Genomic DNA, 19435 nt, shown 5'->3' on the forward strand with positions numbered 1-19435 from the left:
GAAGAGATTCTGAAAGACTAATGATTACAGTGCTAAAAGCCACGTGGTGTACTGAGCATTAGATAAGCTTGTGATGCTACATCCAAGGAAATTTGAAAATCCTGTATGCACCTGTGAGGTCAGTTTTACTGAATAAGGCGGTGTGACCTCATTTTACAAAGAGTTTATCCAGGGTCAAGTGAGCATAAATTTCCACTTCTGATTGTGCATTTATTGTACTTTAAAATTACCACTAAGTCTGAAAGTGATGGGTTTATGTACTATCACCACTGGAGTGGCGCATTAATTATGGGGATTAGGCATTAACACAATATAGTGAGTCTGTCCAGTTCTGTTTTAAAAGTATCTTTTAGAGAAAAGGACACCAAGTGAGCTCTAAGGAAGCACGAAGAAGTTGACGTCTTAAGAGTAACGTGAGCTTCAACATCAGTCACCTTCCATAACTCAGGTGAGATGATTTGAGCATATGTACTGCGGAGAGTCTTTAGGGTGGCCCAAGTTCCTTCAGATTGTGTGACATTTACTGTTTCATGAAATAAATCTAAAAGCTTGGAAAGGGTCAATCCCAAAAATGTTGTCCAGTTTTGGGTCAGTTACCACAAGAAACTGTACTGCGAGAGTAACTTGGCTACGTTGTTGTTGTTGTTGTTGTTGTTGTTGTGGTCTTCAGTCTGAAAACTGAAGTTCTCCACATTGTTCTGCCCTGTGCAAGCCTCTTCATCTCTGAATAACTACTGCAACTACATCCATTGGAACCTGCTTTGTATATTCAGGCCTTAAAATGCCTCTACAATTTTCAGTGTTTTCCCTGCTGCCCCCCCCCCCCTTCCTCCTCCCCTCCCCCACACACAAACATACATTCACTCTTCACTCAAAGGCGACCCCAGGGTTCCTGAGCTGGGGACTGGTAAGCGCCACCAGTCCTCTGTCACCGTAAGCTCTGGTCATACTTGAACGACCACCATACGGCACAGCGGTGGAATGTTGTGTGTTTCAGAAAACAGGGGTCTTGGCTTAACTGCCTGGACTGCGAGGAAGGTACCCACCTCCATGAAATACCCTCAACCTCAAGGTGTGTTACGTGCTGTGGAGGTGAATGGCTGTTGAGGTGAAACAGGCTTTAGCGAGCAACCTCTCGGGCACGTGCCGCACCCCAGTTGAATCAGGCTTGCTCAGGCATGCAGGGCTCTGCCTGGGTCGACGGTTCTTTCCCTATCGTCTCGTGGGATCCTTGTGGAACTGTCTCGTGAAACTACTACTCCTGACGGGACTCCTCAAAGAGAGTCGGTTGGTCAGTCGTATCGAAAAGAAGTCTCCGAGTATTAGTAACAGGGCATTGGTGTGCCATAACACTTTCATTGTAATCAAGCGAAATGGGGGAAGCTTTGAGAAGATATACCCTTTCTATATTAACAAGGCATTGGAAGGTATTGCTGAGTCTCTGAAAAGTGTCAAACGACTACGTAATGGAACACTTTTGGTTGGAACTGCGAATTCCACCCAAATATCAAAGCTTCTGGGATGTAAGGCCTTAGGTGGCTACCCAATCGAGGCTGAATTACATAACACCCGTAACTATAGTAAGGGCATGGTTACCTGCTCCGATATAATGGAGATGGACCCCACGGAGTTGCGTGAAGAGTGGGAGAATGTGGGCATCACGGTGGTGCAGAATTATATGAGGAGAGTCAATGGCAAATTGGAAAAATCGGCAATGTTTATTCTACCATCTAGTACTCCTGAATTACCTGAACATATCCTTGCCGGCTATATCCGTCTTAAGGTTTGCCCGTTTGTTCCTAACCATGTGATGCTATAAATGTCAAAGATTTGCCCATACCACTATGGGATGTAACTTCGTGTGGTAATTGTGGAGGCTCCACTCACGAGTCGGGGCTTCTTGTACACTTCCTCCGAAATGTGTTAACTGCTCTGGGGATCACCCAGCGTGGAGCAGAAAGTGTGGGGTTTAAAACGAGGAAAGGAAAATTCAAGAGTTGAAAGTATAGAGACGCATACCCTATGGTGAAGCTAAAGAGGCTCACAAAGCCATGCAACCACCAGTTTTTGCAACTTTATTTGCATCAGCCCTTAAAACACCAGTTGCTAAGTGTGATGCCTCCACACAAACTCAGACCACAGATTCAATTACGAGCACATGCACTTGTCGCTGTACCTGTGAGGGAAACGCTCCACTTGCAACTGATGTCTCTTGAAAGCCATCAGCAGTAGACTTACCACCTAAGCCACATACCATTCCCCAACTTCAGAAGCCACCTAAGCCATCCCAGCAACCTAGGCAGCCTCCTCCTCCTATCAGTAAAGAAAAATGTCCTCCTAAAAGTAGTTCTAAGTCCAAGAAAGCGGTAGGTAAGCCTTTGGATTGACGAGCGCTCCCCCTTTCTGATGGCGACTATGCTCTTGAAGATATGGACTCCCAATCAGAGGAACTAGAGAATTCGGAACCGGCTAAGGTTCCCCCTGACCTCCCCGGTACATCACTGCCTCTGAGGGAGAAAGGTAAGAACCACCATTGCTAACCATTGGCTCCCATAGGGACTTACTTCTGTGTTGCAGTGGAATTTGAATGAATATCGCTCACATTTGGAAGAATTGCAGTTACTGGTCCAGGATAAACCTTTCTGCATCTGCTCACAAGAAACACATTTTAAAGCCACAGACACACCTACACCTACATTTAGGGGCTACCATGCATACAGGAAAGACGATACTACTGTAGACAGGGCTAAAGGTGCAGTGGATATTTTTCCTGATGAAAGATACCACTGCTCTCCTGTCCCCCTTACCACGACCATCCAGGCAATTGCTGTGAAAGTTCTCTCACTGTTTACTATCACAGTGTGTTCTTTGTACCTGCCCCCCCCCCCCCCGCCCCCCCCCCCCCCCCCCCCCCCCCCCCCCCCCCCCCCGCCCCCCATGACACTTTGAATGCGGACGTACTGGCAGACCTCTTCCAGGCACTCCCACACCCATTCCTTCTTGTGGGGGACTTCAATGCCCACAATGTGCTGTGGGGCTCGGCTACTACTTGCTCCAGGGGTCGGCTGATCGAGTGACTCATCCGTTCTGAGGATATCTGCCTTCTGAACGTGGGTCAGCTGACTCACTTGTCCACAGCTACACGGTCTTTTTCAGCTATTGATCTTCGCTTTTGTTCCTCAGCTATTGCAGATTCAGTTCAGTGGGAAGTGGCTCCAGATTTACATTCTAGTGACCATTTCCCAGTGTGGATTCATGTGCCGCCTAGGACAGTGACCAGCAGAAGACCACGCAGGTGGATGATACAAAGGGCAAATTGGTTATAGTGCAGTCGACAGGCTACTTTTGAAGAAAAGAATTGTGCACAAGTGGCGGTGGCCCATATCACTCATGAGATCCAAAGGGCTGTCGCAGAGTCCATCCCCAGGTCTAGTAACCACCTCAGATGGAGGCCTGTAATTTGGTGAAATGACAACTGTCAATTGGTTATCAGGGCCAGATGGACAGCTCTTCAGAACTTCCAACGGTGTCCAATTTCAGACAATCTTCATGTCTTCAGGTCTGCAAGAGCACATGCAAGGCGAGTTATCAAAGAACGGAACAGGACTTCCTGGAGGGAATTCACGACTTCCATTAATCGGTCCATTTCCCCTGTGCACGTTTGGGAATCAATAAGACGGATTTCAGGCAAGGGTAGTCCACATCCCCTTATGGCCTTGTCAAATAATGGTGTCTTGGTGGACACGCCAGAAGAGATGGCTCACGTTTTCGCTGCACACTTGTACTGTTACTAAGTCATCCAGACAAGCTCCTGCTGTTCAGGTATTCTGTTGGACTGCAGAGATGAGGAAGTTCAATTTTTTCTCACATAATGAAGAAGTCTACAACCTTCCATTCTCCATGTGGGAACTGGAATCAGCTTTATCTGCAGCCATGGGAACTGGAATCGGCTTTATCTGCAGCCAGAGACACTACTCCAGGACCTAATGAGATCCATTATACCATGCTTCGTCATGTGCCCTGAAGCGAAAGGTCAGCTCCTCTCTTGTTTCAATCAGATTTGGTTTGACGGACAGTACCCCACGACTTGGAAGGAGGCAATCTTAATTCCATTCTGGAAATGAGGTAAGGACAGTGGTGCCCCTATTAGTTATCGGAGTGTCGCCCTTACTAGTTGTATGGGTAAGACTCTTGAACGCATGGTCAACCACCGCATCATCTGGCTGCTCGAGTCCCGAGGTTACCTGAGCTGCTCCCAGTGTGGTTTCAGACACTACCGTTCCACTCTTGACAACTTAATTCTACTGGAGACGGTGATACAGGAGTTCTCCTTATGCCGAAAGCATTCAGTTTGTGTGTTTTTTGACTTCGGAAAAAGCATATGACACTACTTGGAGGTACAGCATCCTTCGCGAACTTCATGGATGGGAACTATGTGGACACCTGCCACTTCTGATCCAATCCTTTCTCGAGGACAGGCATTTTCGTTATCGCATTGGCGATGCAATGTCTGATGGCTATGTTCACGAGAATTGTGTGCCCCAGGGCAGTGTCCTCAGTGTCACATTGTTTGCCATCGCTATCAATGGCATTTCCTCTGCAGTCAGGAGCCCTGTCAAATGTCTTTGTTTGTGGATGACTTTGCAATCTTCTACCCTTCCTCTGATCTTACGATGATGAGGCAACTACAACTGACCATTAGGAGGCTGGAAACCTGGGCCCAGACAACTGGTTTTTGGTTCTCACCTGAGAAGACTGTGTGTGTCAATTTTAATCATGCTCGTCGGAGTTTTAACCAACCAGAGCTTACAATGGGGGACCGTATTTTACTTTTTCAAGAGACAGTGCACTTTTTGGGTTTATTATTTGACTCGAAATTAACACGGCTCCCACGCCTTAAAAACCTACGAACAAAAGGCTTCCGGTTGTTGAACATTTTGAAATGCCTTGACGGAAAAACATGGGGAGCTGACAGGTTCTGCCTCCTACAGTTTTTATAGGGCATTTGTTCGATCACACTTAGACTAAAGCAGCATGATCTATGGATTGGCCCATCCTTCCTACCTCCGGATGTTATATGCTGTCCACCATGCAGGCATTCGGATATCGACTGCAGCCTTTCGGACCAGCCCGGTTCAAAGTCTGTGTGCAGAGGCTGGTGAACCACCACACTGGATTCTGCGACGTATCCTTTTGGCGCGACAGGCACTGAAAATCTCAGCGTCACCCCAGTCATTGGCATTTAGTTCAGTGATCCAACCCGCCTTCGAATGACTGTTCAGGAATCGGCCCCAAGCGACCCAACCATTTGGTATACGTGCTACAGCCTGCCTCAAGAATCTGGATCTCTCGGGTATGAAAATACACATCCAGGGATGGAACGCACTGCCGCCTTGGTGTCTTCGGAGGCCCAAAGTGATTTTAAGCTTGACGCAATACCTGAAAAATTGTACCGCAGATATGGTTTTTACAACTTTGTTTTTGTTTATTTTAAGTACGTACCATAGTTTTATCGTTATTTATACAGATGGATCCCAGCAGGGGAATGCTCTCGGTTGTTCTGTGGTTTTCCCTGATAGGGTTTTTAAAGTGTATCTTCCAGAACACTTTACAAATTATGATGCAGAGTTATATGGCATTCTAATGGCACTGGAGAGGGTTCACAGACATCACCATACGAGTCACATACATCACCATACAAATTTTCTTGTCTGTTCCAACTCTCTTAGTGCACTGCAAGTGCTTCACCAAATGTGTCTGGTAGACCCACTGATTCAGCTCATCCATGACTGCTTACAGCGGCTCCAAAGCCGTGGCAAGGTGGTGATCTTTTGCTGGGTACCTGGCCATGTTGGGATACAGGGTAACGACATGGCTGATAAAGCTGCCAAGGAAGCATGTTGGGATGGTGCTGTCCTTCAATGTCCCATCCCGTTGCACACCATTATCTCACTTTCTGGCAGATGCATTGTGCGTCAGTGGGAGACAACGGTTGCAGATGTCGGACAACAAACTGCGGTCTCTGAAACCAACCACAAAAGCTTGGCGAACTTTGTGTCAGCCTTGCTGCTGGAAGGAGGTTTTGCTTACCAGACTGCGCATCGGGCATAGCCCTTTCACACATGGCATCCTCCTCTGGGGGGAGCATCCACCTTCCTGTGAAGTTTGTGGCGTGCTGCTTTCAGTTCAGCATATTGTGGCTATGTGTATCCTGCATCCTGATAATAGGGCAGCCCTTGGTCTCGCTGGAGATCTGCCCACCATCCTCGCAGATACTGCTACCAGTGTTAACAAAGTGGTGAAATTTTATAAAATATCAAGCCTCATCCGTAAATTGGTGGGCAAGGTTGGCAGATTTTAGTACGTTATAAACTGCTCTGCATGTGGGGACAGCCTTCGTCCCCACCCATGAGATTTCATGTTGACTTTTCATCAGGGCGCTGGTGACCGTGATGTCGAGCGCCCCCTCAACCCAACTCATCATCACATCATCTTCACTCCAATACCAAATTGATGATTTCTAGTCTCAGAATGCGTCCTTTCAACCAATCTCTTCTTTTAGTCAAGTTATGCCACAAATTTTTTTCTCCCCATTTCTTTTCAGTCTATGTATGAGCAAAACTGAAAACTTCCCCAACAAGGGTACATGCAGCCCAGAGATTTGTCTCATCTGCCTGCACAGACAGTGACCATAATGTTAAGTGAGTGGGTTAGTCTAGCAGGGACACGGAAGCACTAGAGTCCACGGGTAATCTCACGCAGTGTTTGCTTATGAGGATATCAATGTACATTTTCTGGGCTGTGTTCTGAGATGTTGATATATCCATTGTTTTATCACCCACCTGATTCATTTCCACAGCTTGGGAGATATTTACAGCAGAACTGCTAAAACAATCCTCTTGCAATGTTTACAGCCAAGTAATGGCACTGCAGCTGACATGCCCCCTTGGCACTAGTGTGCTTGTATATGGAGTCATTCAGATTGCAAAAGTGACGAGGGTCATACCTAAGGTGGTGTGACCTGCCGCATGACTGGTGTTGGAGAGCTGGCGTGTGCAACATCTTCTTCCATCATAAAAAATAATCTCTGGTCTGTGTAGTTTCATAAGCTTGAGCAGTTCTCGCTACTTCCATCAGAGGCTGGTCTGATTTCCTGAGTGCATGATTCTTCACTTTTGAGTTAGGGGTAAGACTCATTATAGCATTCCTGATTAGAGTGCTTAATTTGCCCACACAAACATTTGAAATTGCACTTCCTTCTTAATCCCTGTAGGTGGGTGATACATTCAGTATAAGATCACTCCCAATATTTCAATGGGGCTGCAATAACATGTTTCTTCATCTAAAGAGGTTTTTGTAATAAAGAAAATATTTTAGGCAACTCATGTTGTGCCATTTGTGATAGTGGCTCTAGTTTCTGTGTTAGATACAGTGCAGGATTTCCTGATCGGAACTTAGCCTTTTGTCTCTCCATGCCAGACATTTGGCAAACTGCAGTCGTCATTGGTAAGTGTCCCACTCTTCACTTTGTTCATTAAATGATGAAAAAATCTGTAAACACAGGTGGCACAGAAAATGTTCCTGTTACATGTGCACTGCCTTGACATTGCTGCTGTTAGTTCCTGATAACTTCACCCAGTTTGTGTTACTAGTTGTTGCAGTTCCTCCATGACAAAATCCACAGTCTTGCCTAATTACAATAATGTTCAAAATCTCATTTTCTTGCGTCACTGATCTCTAGTGGTTGCCACTTTTGTAAATATGAACTACACACAAAACTAACAAAGACTACAGCACACTCCTAGGAACAATGCAAGCTGTTTTACCAATAAAGTCTTGTTTGTGCAGTGTCAAAGTTCTGCCAGTAATGTAGTATGAAATGTAAACACTGTTAACCAAATTAGTGGACCAATTGGCCTACATTTCACTGATCAAATTACAAATAACTGATACTGGCCCTGGGCCTTCTTATATGTTGGATTCTGATGTGGTGTCGTGCAGTAGTGTTCATGATGACAAGCATCATCTGGGTAGTGGTGTATGCTGTTAACAGTAGCGTCGTGCTAGTTACTTGTTTTCCATAGTGACGTAGAGTGGCCCCACTACAGTAGGCATAACCTGAATATTATCATGGTGTCTAGTGCAATAATTGTTAAAATCTGAATTTTTTTAAATATATTCCTTATTAATTTTTTGTTTCTTGATGAACAGTAATGTTTCCAAGCTGTACATACGGGGCAATTGTGGTATGTTTAATTTTTTTAAACAAAGTCCTACATGAATCTCTAATGCTCATCCTGTTCATGATTCTTATAGTTCTCTTTTGTATTGTGAAAAGACTCTTCACAGCAGAAGAGTTACCACAGAATGTGACCGTCAATTTATATGTAAATGAAAATATCCATAATATCCAATCACAATTGCATGTTTATTTATGTGGCTCTTCATGATCCTTTGAATTAACATCTGCCACATACATGTTCCATTTCATGTTAGTCTAGATCCACAACCCAGGAATTTAGTTTCCTTATTATTTATTACAGGTTATTTTTAATGGTGACTGATATTGGATGTTTCTATATTGCTCACAGAAGAATTAGTGCTAGTGCTTTATTGTTATTAATAATTAGCTGTTTTACCGTATTTACTTGAATCTAAGCCACACTTTTTTCCGGTTTTTGTAATCCAAAAAACCGCCTGCGGCTTAGAATCGAGTACAAAGCAAGCGGAAGTTCTAAAAAAATGTTGGTAGGTGCCGCCGCAACTAATGTCTGCCGTCGAATATATGTAGCGCTACACAGGCATGCTTTGTAGGCACAAAGATAAATACTGGCGCCAAAACCTCTGCGTCAGTAAATAAATTTAAAAAAAGGTGGAAGACGAACTTTTTTTTCTCCGCCCTGAGTTTCGACCACTGCATTTTCATACATTATCCAACGAAGTAAATACAAATTCCGTATTGTTCATCTTCGAATGTAGCAGAATTTTAATGTACTACGAAAATCCGACAGGCAAGACTGTTTGGGATGTTTGTCAATGTGGCCAACTTTACGTTCTGAATTTTTTCCTAGCTGTGAGAAGAGATGGTTGCTAATAGGAACCTGACGAAATGTGGTTCACATGCAGTATTCTCTTCATAAGAAAGAATACGGATATAAACATTTTGCCATGTATTCTTTCGTGTTTGCTGCTATCTCATTTAAATCCTGTCTGCCTAACAAACTACGAAACTAGAGTGAGACAACAGCAAACGTGGAAGAATATAAATATCGTGTCATGTTTATATTCGTATTATTCTTATGCCTAATAGTGATACAGTCAGCAATGAAGCACGGCAACTGACTAGATTTTTAAATCTAAGATGACTCGTAATTTCTGTGCAGAATTTGATGTACTAAAGAAGCAGCCGCAAAGATTTTCAAACGGAGAATAATTTTCGCCTAACTCTCGTTCAGAACATGTTCTATCATACGCAGTCTATTATTTGGTTCTTGTTGATCATTATCAAAGAAAGCAGCAGTGTAAGTAACAACAAATAGCAGTCTCTTGCCATTGTTTCGCTAATGAGACGATTCCTCTTTTTTTTTTTTTTTTTTCTTTTTTTTTTTAAAGCGGCGGTAGCGCGCACAAAAGCAAGCCATGCCGCGAGCGGTGACAGGCCGTAAACACGCGCTATCAGAATGCGACAAACAATGCATGACACAGTACAGTAATGCATTTTCAGCTTAGAGTGACGTAAACACCTATAACAAAGAAAACGGCACTTATCAGATCAAAGCAAAATAAGCAATTGATTCAAACCAGACGAAGCACGTGAGAAAGGAAGGGTACCCGTATAAATACGGACGAAGCGCCTGACGCATAGCAATGGCTACCTGGTAAAGCTTAACTGCTAAGCTTACGACTCGAACCAAACTACTGTAGCTGCATCGTCATTCATTCGACCTAAATTGTGTCTCGTATTACAATGGACCAACTTTGTTTCGATTTGGAGGTGCGACCTAAAACTGTTCTCCCCCCTTGAATTTCGAGTCTCTAATTTCACGTGCGGCTTAGATTCGGGAATTCTTTTTTCCTTTATTTCGAGTCTCATTTTTCAGGTGCGGCTTAGATTCGAGTGCGGCTTAGATTCGAGTAAATACTGTAAGTGGAACCAGTCACTGAGTTGGCGACAGTTTATTATATTTCGTGAATATCATTTTTCAAGCTTTTATTATTACTATTGTATCATAAGCAAATAGCACTGTTTTGTGAGCCTCTGTATTTAAGGTTAGGTCATTAATAAAGATAAGAAAAAGATGTGGTCCCTGTAGAGACCCTTGTGGAATGCCACAGGTGTTCGAGGGCTTTTTATAATAAGCATTGAGAAGCTACTCTAATTTTGTTGTGTTTGTAAATCTATTTCCAGCTTTCTGCTTATGATTGCTTATAGATAACTGAATCCACTCATTTGTTAATACCCTCGTGTCATAGTCCTCAATGTTGTTGAACACTTATGTTTATTCTATGAATACTCCTCTTACTTGACTTTTGTGACCTATAAATTTTAGAACACTGTTGGTTTCTGAGGTCATGCTGTGAATGAGTTGGTATATTGTTTTTGTAAATGAATTTTGTAAACTGGTTATACAGGATATGTTCTAATACCAGTGAAAAATTGGAGGTCAAAGTAATTGAATCTAGCTTATAACCTAGTTTATAATTAATTGCTCAGTCAGAAGAAAATGGGTTGTTGTATGAATGGCAGTGTAGTGTGTTAAATTTCTGGATGCTTTGACTAACGTGGAAACTTTTTTGTTGTAGCGTGAAATTGGAAACAAAGAAATGTGCTCATTGCTGGGTATGAACACTGAAGTAACACCTCTACGCTGTGTGCTGCTGTTTTGCAGTAGTGAATACCATGGTGATGTGATAGAATTTCTGGAATGTCTTGTTCAAGTGTAAGTTACACTCTTGTTTATGGAAATAATACTTGATATACTAAACTGATAAATGAAATCTTGTTGTGTGAAATTTTTATGGTAGATGTGAAACATTTGTGATAGTTTGTGTGCAGGCCTGTTCACAAGTTTAGCAATATCCCCCTCCCCCCCCCCCCCACCCCACCCCACCCCCCACCCCTCCATTCCACACCACCTTCCTTAGCCTTCCCAACACATTCTCTCCTCATCCTTGCGCTCCTGCCATTGTGAATTTTGCAGTGTGACAAAGCTGTTTTTTAAATACTGATCATTTTGTCCCATTCAGACTAACTCATTTATGTCACCTTGCAATGTAAGATTTTGCTTTCACGTTTTCATTTAGTTTTATAGACTTTCAGAGACTGTGCTTGTTGTATCACTGGCATTGGAGATCACACAAGAGGGCACTGCTGAGCCCTATTTGTGAACTACTTCCCCACAATCTTAATTATTTATAGCTGATACATTGTTCTACGCGTCCTCCAAACAAGATCTGATTATTTGGGTCATTTTTCTTGTTTTTTGCAAACTTTGCGGTGTTTGTAATTGGCATGTTTTGTGGAACCTAAATGGAAAAAGAAGACAAATGCATATAAAGGAATGTGGTGGTTCGAGTGTCAAAGAATAATGCTGCAAGTCATCACTAAAGTGCTGCATGACAGCTGTGGGCATATTGTTAAGGTAAGGAACAGCCTACTCTGCTGGCATTATAGCATCAGATTGAACCAAAATGAGGAAATTGATTGTAAAGGTGGTTTTGTCTGAGCCTGGGTCAACCTACATATGTACCCTGACTTGTTTTTACCAGTAATGTATTGTAACTAAAATCCAAGTAGAATGAAATTTTCACTCTACAGCGGAGTGTGCGCTGATATGAAACTTCCTGACAGATTAAAACTGTGTGCCAGACGAAGACTCGAACTCGGGACTGCTGTGAGGATGGGGCATGAGTCGTGCTTGGGTAGCTCAGTTGGTAGAGCACTTGCCCGCGAAAGGCAAAGGTCCCGAGTTCGGGTCTCAGTCTGGCACACAATTTTAATCTGCCAGGAAGTTTCAAAATCCAAGTATCTTGAAAGAAAAGCATAAAATATATTTTAAAAATTAAAAAGGTCAGGATGCTGGATCATATCACTAATTGATTGTGCACACAACCACAGTAAGACTCTAAAAAAATTTAGGAAGAAATTTACATAGTACTGTGTAAGAGAGATCTCTCTTGCTCCTATTTTTTCACCTTTATGTGAATGAGTCTAAAATAGTTGACATAAAAGTACTGAAGTATAAAAATAGAAATAATTACCCAACTTTACTCAGGCAGAAAAGACTGGCAGTACTTGTAACACTATAAAGTCTGATCCTGTCTCACATATCTCGCGTACCAGATGGAATAGATTTGTCAAGGTTGATTCACTAATGTACCTAACAAATCTAGAGGAATTTCATCTACTCCAGTTGCCTTGTTTCAGCTTAGGTCTTAGGTCTGTCAAATTCTTATTATAGTGTCATATACACCATCTGATCCTGATCAGCTTCCTCTTTCCAGTGCATAATATTCTCTTCAACTTTCTTTCCTTCTACACGTTCCTTACACTTTTCAGCCTCCCCTTTTCTGCTCAACACTGGTGTGCTGTCAGAGCTCTTAATCTTCATTTCTATCCCCTATTTCCTGCTATAATTACTACATGCTTATGTTTTCTCCTCTCATATATTAAAATCTATATCTTGTGTCATCCAAGGGTAAACATGTAAGTTAAGAGACTAGTAGTACACTCTATACAATATCTGTTGACTCCCATTGTGAAATTCCAAATCTGTTTTTAACACATTCCTCCAGATTTCTCTTTCATAGAGATCCTATTGATATCTGAAAGTTTTGCTTGGTCAGGGCTCACTCATTTTTCTATAAGTGGGCTGTAAGTGTCAAACTTTTACAACCACTGCTTTGCACACATTCTCAGTCTTCTACATCGATGGTATGTTTTTCATGTACCATGTGCAATTAAACCTTATCTCTTGCCTCTAGTTCTTCAGAAGTGAAATGTCATCCTTGAACCTATAAGGTTACTGTGCTGGCTTTGTGACCATAAGTTCTCAGTAGTACATGAAGAATTGAGATCTCATATTGTGGCATTGTTTTAATTGGTAGTTTCACAGTTTAAACACAGACACAGTGCCATTGATTTAATTTTGATGTTCTTCCACATTCGTTTAGATTAAATTACATTTGAGTGATGAACGGTCCTCATTACACTTTTTCATATAATTAGCAGTTGGTTAGCAAGAATTTCATTAATAATACTCATCTGATCAGTCCATTTTCCCTCTAAGTTGGGAGCAGTCACACTTTTTACCTAACACCCACTTTTGTATCTCTGTTAATGATAAAATTTCCTAACTACCCTCCATTTCCATAGTAAGGGTGATTTAGTAGTAGGGAAGTAACTTTACTTTGCAGTTGCAAAAAGTTAAAGCATATAATAATAATTACTTCCCGAGTGCTTTGTCAATATTGTTTGAAAACCTAGTGAAGATATCTTTAAGTCCCAGCCACCTACTCCCCACTGCGAAAACTGGAATGCCCACTAGTGAGCAGTACAGATCAGTTTGACCACCACTGCTCTGAATGATAGCAGCAGTTATTTTAGTTAGTGACTAAATATAATGGATATTGCACAGTGGCTCATGAGTAGTTTTCTAACTAATCCAACACTGGTGTGTGTCGCTCTCTTTCTCATGTTTACACACATCACTGACTGACTATCCAAGGGAGCCCATACAGATTGATGTACATAGGTTTACACTGAAGCATGAAATGGTTGGTAGTTAGGTGCAGATCTTGTCACTGATACATTAATGAAATGATTGCGTCTTGGTGATTATGCAAACTTGCATGGATGTGTTAGGCAGGTAATAGCTGAGGGTGGACTGTGATGCAAGATATGATCAGAATGAACATAGCTCACCGACTGACTTGTACTAATAGTGGCTACACATTCAGATACTGGGAGGTTAAATATGTGCTAGCTCGGCTCTGGACATGAAAACATACATGTTAACCAATTGAATTCTAGTCACCGACTCACAATCCATTGTCCGGTGGGAGTATATAAATATAGGCATGTTAATAATTATTTAATTCAGTAGTTACATTTTACTTAATAATAATATGAAGTCCAATTTTAGTAGTGGTGTCAACCTATTTAGCCTAACAATAATTCTGTTAAATTTATGATAGATATTTATAAAAGTATTAAAAATTAAGGTTCTGTTTGATTGATACACCCTGTGGATTACTGAGTTTCATATAAAATCTTCAGGTTTGTAATTTCTCTAATTTTGTTCAATTTCTTAATTAGTGGATTATTTGAATAATGAAAGGCATTATCTGATCCAGAAAAATTAAGAAAATGAAAGTCTAACATCAAAACTGGGCCAACCCTTTAGTTAAGAATAATTTATCGTGTAATGTATATATGCAGACTGTATAATATAGATAGTGGCTTAATCAAACAAAGGAAAATCTACAATGGAATTTAACAATATAATGAAAAGGATAGTTGCTACACACCATATAGCGGAGACAGTGAGTTGCAGAAAGGCACAACAAAAAGACTGTTGGAAAGTTTGCTTTGGTAAACAAGGCATTTGTCAAAAGCAGACAACATACACACACGCACGCACAATCACGCAAATACAACACACACAAGTGACCACAGTCTCTGGCAGCTTCAGGCAGAGTGGTTTTTATGAGAAAGTAAACTAATTATTGGAAAGAGAGAAATTAGGCCTGTCCAGTGAGCTACGTCTTTTTGTGAATAAATTCTCGGCTGCATGCTGATTGCCCCATATCTTGCATTAAAGCCATAAATGTAGGGGGTGGGAACGGAGGATATCTCAAACGACCTGCATAGGTGATGAGAACAGAGTTTTATCGCATGTTGTATTTACCTGCTTTGTGGTGCCCGGTACAAAGCGTCGTTGCGCAGTGTTTCCCATTCAAGGTACTATCTACATGATGCTGGAGTCTATAAAAAGTGTAGCAGTGCTGGGTCATACTTCATTTGCATATCTTGATTGAGGCTGAGGTTGGACCTGGAATAGATGATTCAGCAGCTGTGATATGTTCTCCTTAAGGATCTGAGATGGTAGCAGAGGCACCTGTGACCCCTGCCACCATGGCTGGTTCCGGTGCCACCATCGGTTGCCCTCTGTGGTGGCAACCTCATACACCAGATGATACTGGGAGTCTTCCACCCACGTAGTGGGCATCAAGGACATGACAACATTTGGGCACTGAGCCAGATTCGCACCAATTTTATGGTCACACTTAAGTCTCCTTTCTGTGTGCGCCAAGTGAAGCATTGTTTTTGGCTAACGGGCATCCAGTATCCCTTGGGGTAAGTGCTAAAAAACAACCCTGGAGCCACATCTATTTGAACTGCCTCTCCTTGGAACAATCATGTGAAATCTGTTTTAAGATATCTTTATTTGTATAGAAGCTATAAGTGCCCCCCCCCCCCTCCTCCCCCAGTCCTACTGCACACATCATAGGATCTGGGGATCAATAAAGGCACTTACTTCCTCTCTACACCAGCAAAGACGGGCTACATTGTTGATTTTTACCTCATACTCAATTGATTTCATGTGTCCCCACAGATAAAAGTCAAGAGGTGTAAGATTAGGCGTCCAAGATGGCCATTCAGTAGGACCCCTCCTACCTATCCAGTGACCTCCAAACTGTTCATCCATAAACTATCTGACTTCAGTAGCATAATGGATAGTGCACCACCTCTTTGGGAGAAGGTTTGGAAATCATCCTGCAGATTCAACAGTGTTGGAAGCACATAATCATGCCATAAATGTGGGGAGTGGGGAGGGAGGATATCTTGAATGTCCTGCAGAGGTGATGAGAACAGAGTTATATCGCATGTTGCATTTACCTGCTTTGTGGTGCCCAGTGCAAAACATAAGATACCTCTCCCCATTCGAGGCCCCACCAATAAACACCAGACCCAATTTTTGTGTCCCAAATTCCATACCAAACCATCACTTTTTCACCACCAGCACCTTTACAGGTATTATAATATCCCTTGGCCGGGTCAACAGAAACATCCGATCTCACGCGTCGGCTTTGACCCGTGACGTAAGGGTGTTGTGGTGTGTGACGTCATTACGGCGCGGAGTTTGGCTTGTGAGTGTGGCGTGTTTGTAGATGTTGCCTCGTTGACGTTACCTTAGTGGGAGTTTTAGGGCCTGTAATATATAGTTTACCTTTTTACTGTACTTTTTGTTTTAACGTCGTCTATGAGGCTTTTATCAGTTTGCCATTAGATTGTTCAATCTTTATGGTCTATATGTTTTGTCGCTACTCGTTATGTCTAATGAATCAATATTGTTTTTTCTTTTTTTTTATTTGTTTCTTTTTTTTATCTTTTGATTGACCTACACATTGATCTGTAGCGTAGCCCTGAATACGAGGTTAGGTTGGGAGTTTTTTTTTGGCGGGGGGGGGGGGGGGGGTCGGGGGGGGCGCAGCCCCCCCCCCCCCCTGCCTGGCCTTGAGTACCACTTGTTTATTATTATCTTTGTTTGCTATCAATGTTAGCAGATTGTTCTTGTGAAACCTTTGTGTGTGTTGTTTTTCTATGTGTTTTCGTCTTGTCGTTTCCGCCATATTTGTGACGTCATGGGTCAAAGCCGACGGGTTAGATCGGACGCTTCCGTATTTCCCCTTGGCCTATGCTAGCAGGTAGGAGATGTGGATTGATCAGCTGATTGGTTGAATGACCTTCCTATTGTTATTGGTTTAAAGTTAACATATACCACAAGGTGGTGCATTTGGCCTGCACAAGCAAAATATTTATTCCTTGACTTCGTGTTGCTCCATGCTGAGCAATGTAAAGTGAGAAAATCGGAATGTGACTGGACTCTGTTAAGAGACAGAATAATGAGAGGACGTGTATGAAGTGTGTGCAACAAAACAGTCATTGTTAGTCACCATATTGTATAATTTGTGGTTTTTGAGATTCACAAGGGATATGTAATGTTAATGTGGAGTTTAGTAACTGCCATAATACAGTCTGTTGCATTTCAAAGGTAATTGCATGTATTTAATTTTGATCAAAAGATTCTGTGATGAACTATTATGTACTGCAAGCTTGTATAGGACTTTTGAAGATTTGATGGTCGATGTTTGCTATAGAACCTGCTTCAACAACACGGTCAAAAGCATAGAGAAAGTTTTCTCTGCTAATACTAACTCATTTCACTCGCAGACAATCATTGAATGGCCAAATGTGAATGGCAGTGTTCCAATTCAAGAAGATACTATAGAAGTTGCTTTAATGCAACAGGATATGGTGCAATCAGCATGCAGCCAAGAATTTATTCACAAAAAGACTTAGCTCACTGGACAGGCCTAATTTCCCGCTTACATTTCAAGAATTTTACAGGCAACCATTGGAGTCAGCAGCTGCTTCTTCACCACAAGAGTAACTTCTCTACATGTATGAAATTAGGTATGCTGTGGGGGTCGTGGACGCCGCTCGGGATATTGTCCTACACAGACAGAGACATACGCACACTTGTTCAATAAAGAGTTAAATATTACCAGCTTAAAACATTAATTTCTTCTTTTGAGCAGTAACATTATAGAATCCACCTTGGGGGTTTTGCATCTGACCAGTAATGATGATTCACTTTGTTTACTTCTCCTTGCACATAAACATTAGCTTCGTCATTGAACAAAATTTGGATTCCTATTACACTGATCCAGAGTACATTCTGCAGACTGCACCAGCTGATCAGGGTCATCCCCAGAGAGATGATGTTGCGACTGTATCTTGTGCAGTGCTATTGGTGTGTGTGCGCAACACAGTCAGGTTTGAACGCTGACTGACATCAGGTATTGCTGATAACTGGTGCTTACTGCATTATAGAGTTTCCACAAATGATGGCACAATTTCTGTTGCAGTCTCCTCATTGGTGGCTGTTCTGGGATGCCCACTGTGCACTTGTCCACCACAGAACGTTTTGCACAAAATTTGTGCAATAGCTTGAGCTGTCATGTGTGAAATGTTAATTGTCTCATGATGCCGGGCATTGAAGTCAGCAGCAGTCACTCTGGTACTTCGTCTACCATTCACCAATATGATTTCAGTGTGTTACACGTGTGTAAGTGCCATTGTGGATCACCTGCTACAATAAACAGAATTGAGGACCTCCTTGAACTTTCAGACTTTAACAGGTCATAATAAAGATGTCTTAAAATAGATTTCACATGTGTATTCCTGAGAAAGAGGCTGTTTGAAATAATGTTCCACATGACACCCCTTCCCATTTGAAACACGCAACCCAAATCCAAGATGGCATATTCCAAGATGGCCACCACTGTCGCCATAGCTCCTATTATTTACGCCCCCAACTACAGACATCCCATACAAGATGCTATTATGATTCCTCACACCATTCAACTTTTATAGGGTGTATCTAGACTTTTGCTTCACCCTGCAGTTTCGTGCAACATCATGTCTAGGTCATAACAAATTGTTTTATCTTTATCAAACACCAAATCTTGCACCATGAAGGTCATGGCAGTGTGGTAGCATTTGCATGCTTACTAGTAAGCTTGTAACAGATTTCATAATCGTAGGAGGTAAGGAGTCGCAAATACTGAGTACTGTATGCACAGAACTATCTAAGCAGTCATTATTTCAGTGCTCCATACACAAATGAAATGGGAAGAAACCCTAATACATTATTTAATTGGAAGTACCCACTGCCATAAACTTAAAAGCGATTTGCCAACCATGAATGTAGATGTGGTTGTTGTAGAACAGGGCCCATTGCTGTAGTCACTGAATGTTTTTCGAATACTAGTTTTTTGTCAAACAATGGAGGCTCTCACAACCAATAATAAATTGTCTTAGTTGCTGGTGATCTTCCAAATTGTCTACATTTCTCTCACCATTTCTCCAAGCCCATACTGTGAGACATATGCCATTGCTACTAACATCTTTCCGTGTGTTGAAGTGGTAAGACTGGTGCACACCTTAGCTTTTCCGTAATGTCTTTGGGGTATGAAATGTGTGTTAAATGCCTCTGACCATATAAATGTGATGCTCTTGCAGTGTAACACATTTAAAACATACTTTATACTGGGAGCTTTAGGAATATATTTGGCATAATAATTTATTTGCACCAAAAAATGTATAGCTTAAAAGTACTTCCCATCAGTCAGTTTTGCTAGCAACTCCTCTGACCAGGGAATGGCACAAGGCTCTGTTAGGCAGATTGACCAGTCATAAAATTTCCACAAAATTACAGTGTTGTGTTTTTTTTTTTTTTTAATACAAACTACAGATATGACCTAATTACACACATTTAATTCTTCTCAAAGTTAATCTAACTTTGGAAAGAAGTGTCTTGTTCCACTAAATTAATTGAATCTTGCACAATGAACCCAAAAGAAATGA

General features: G+C 41.9%; 1 protein-coding gene across 8 annotated transcripts in view; it reads left to right on the plus strand.

Moving 5' to 3' along the window:
* LOC126091885 (F-box only protein 22-like) overlaps positions 1–19435 on the plus strand; it is a 486064-nt gene that overhangs the window by 405705 nt on the left and 60924 nt on the right. For all 8 annotated transcript variants that reach the window (XM_049907173.1, XM_049907177.1, XM_049907180.1 and 5 more), the window contains exon 7: positions 10804–10940. In XM_049907173.1, coding sequence (XP_049763130.1) covers positions 10804–10940 — 137 coding nt within the window. The remainder of the gene's footprint in view (positions 1–10803; positions 10941–19435) is intronic.

This window comes from Schistocerca cancellata, chromosome 7 (assembly GCF_023864275.1).
Source record: "Schistocerca cancellata isolate TAMUIC-IGC-003103 chromosome 7, iqSchCanc2.1, whole genome shotgun sequence".
Lineage (NCBI taxonomy): Eukaryota > Metazoa > Arthropoda > Insecta > Orthoptera > Acrididae > Schistocerca > Schistocerca cancellata.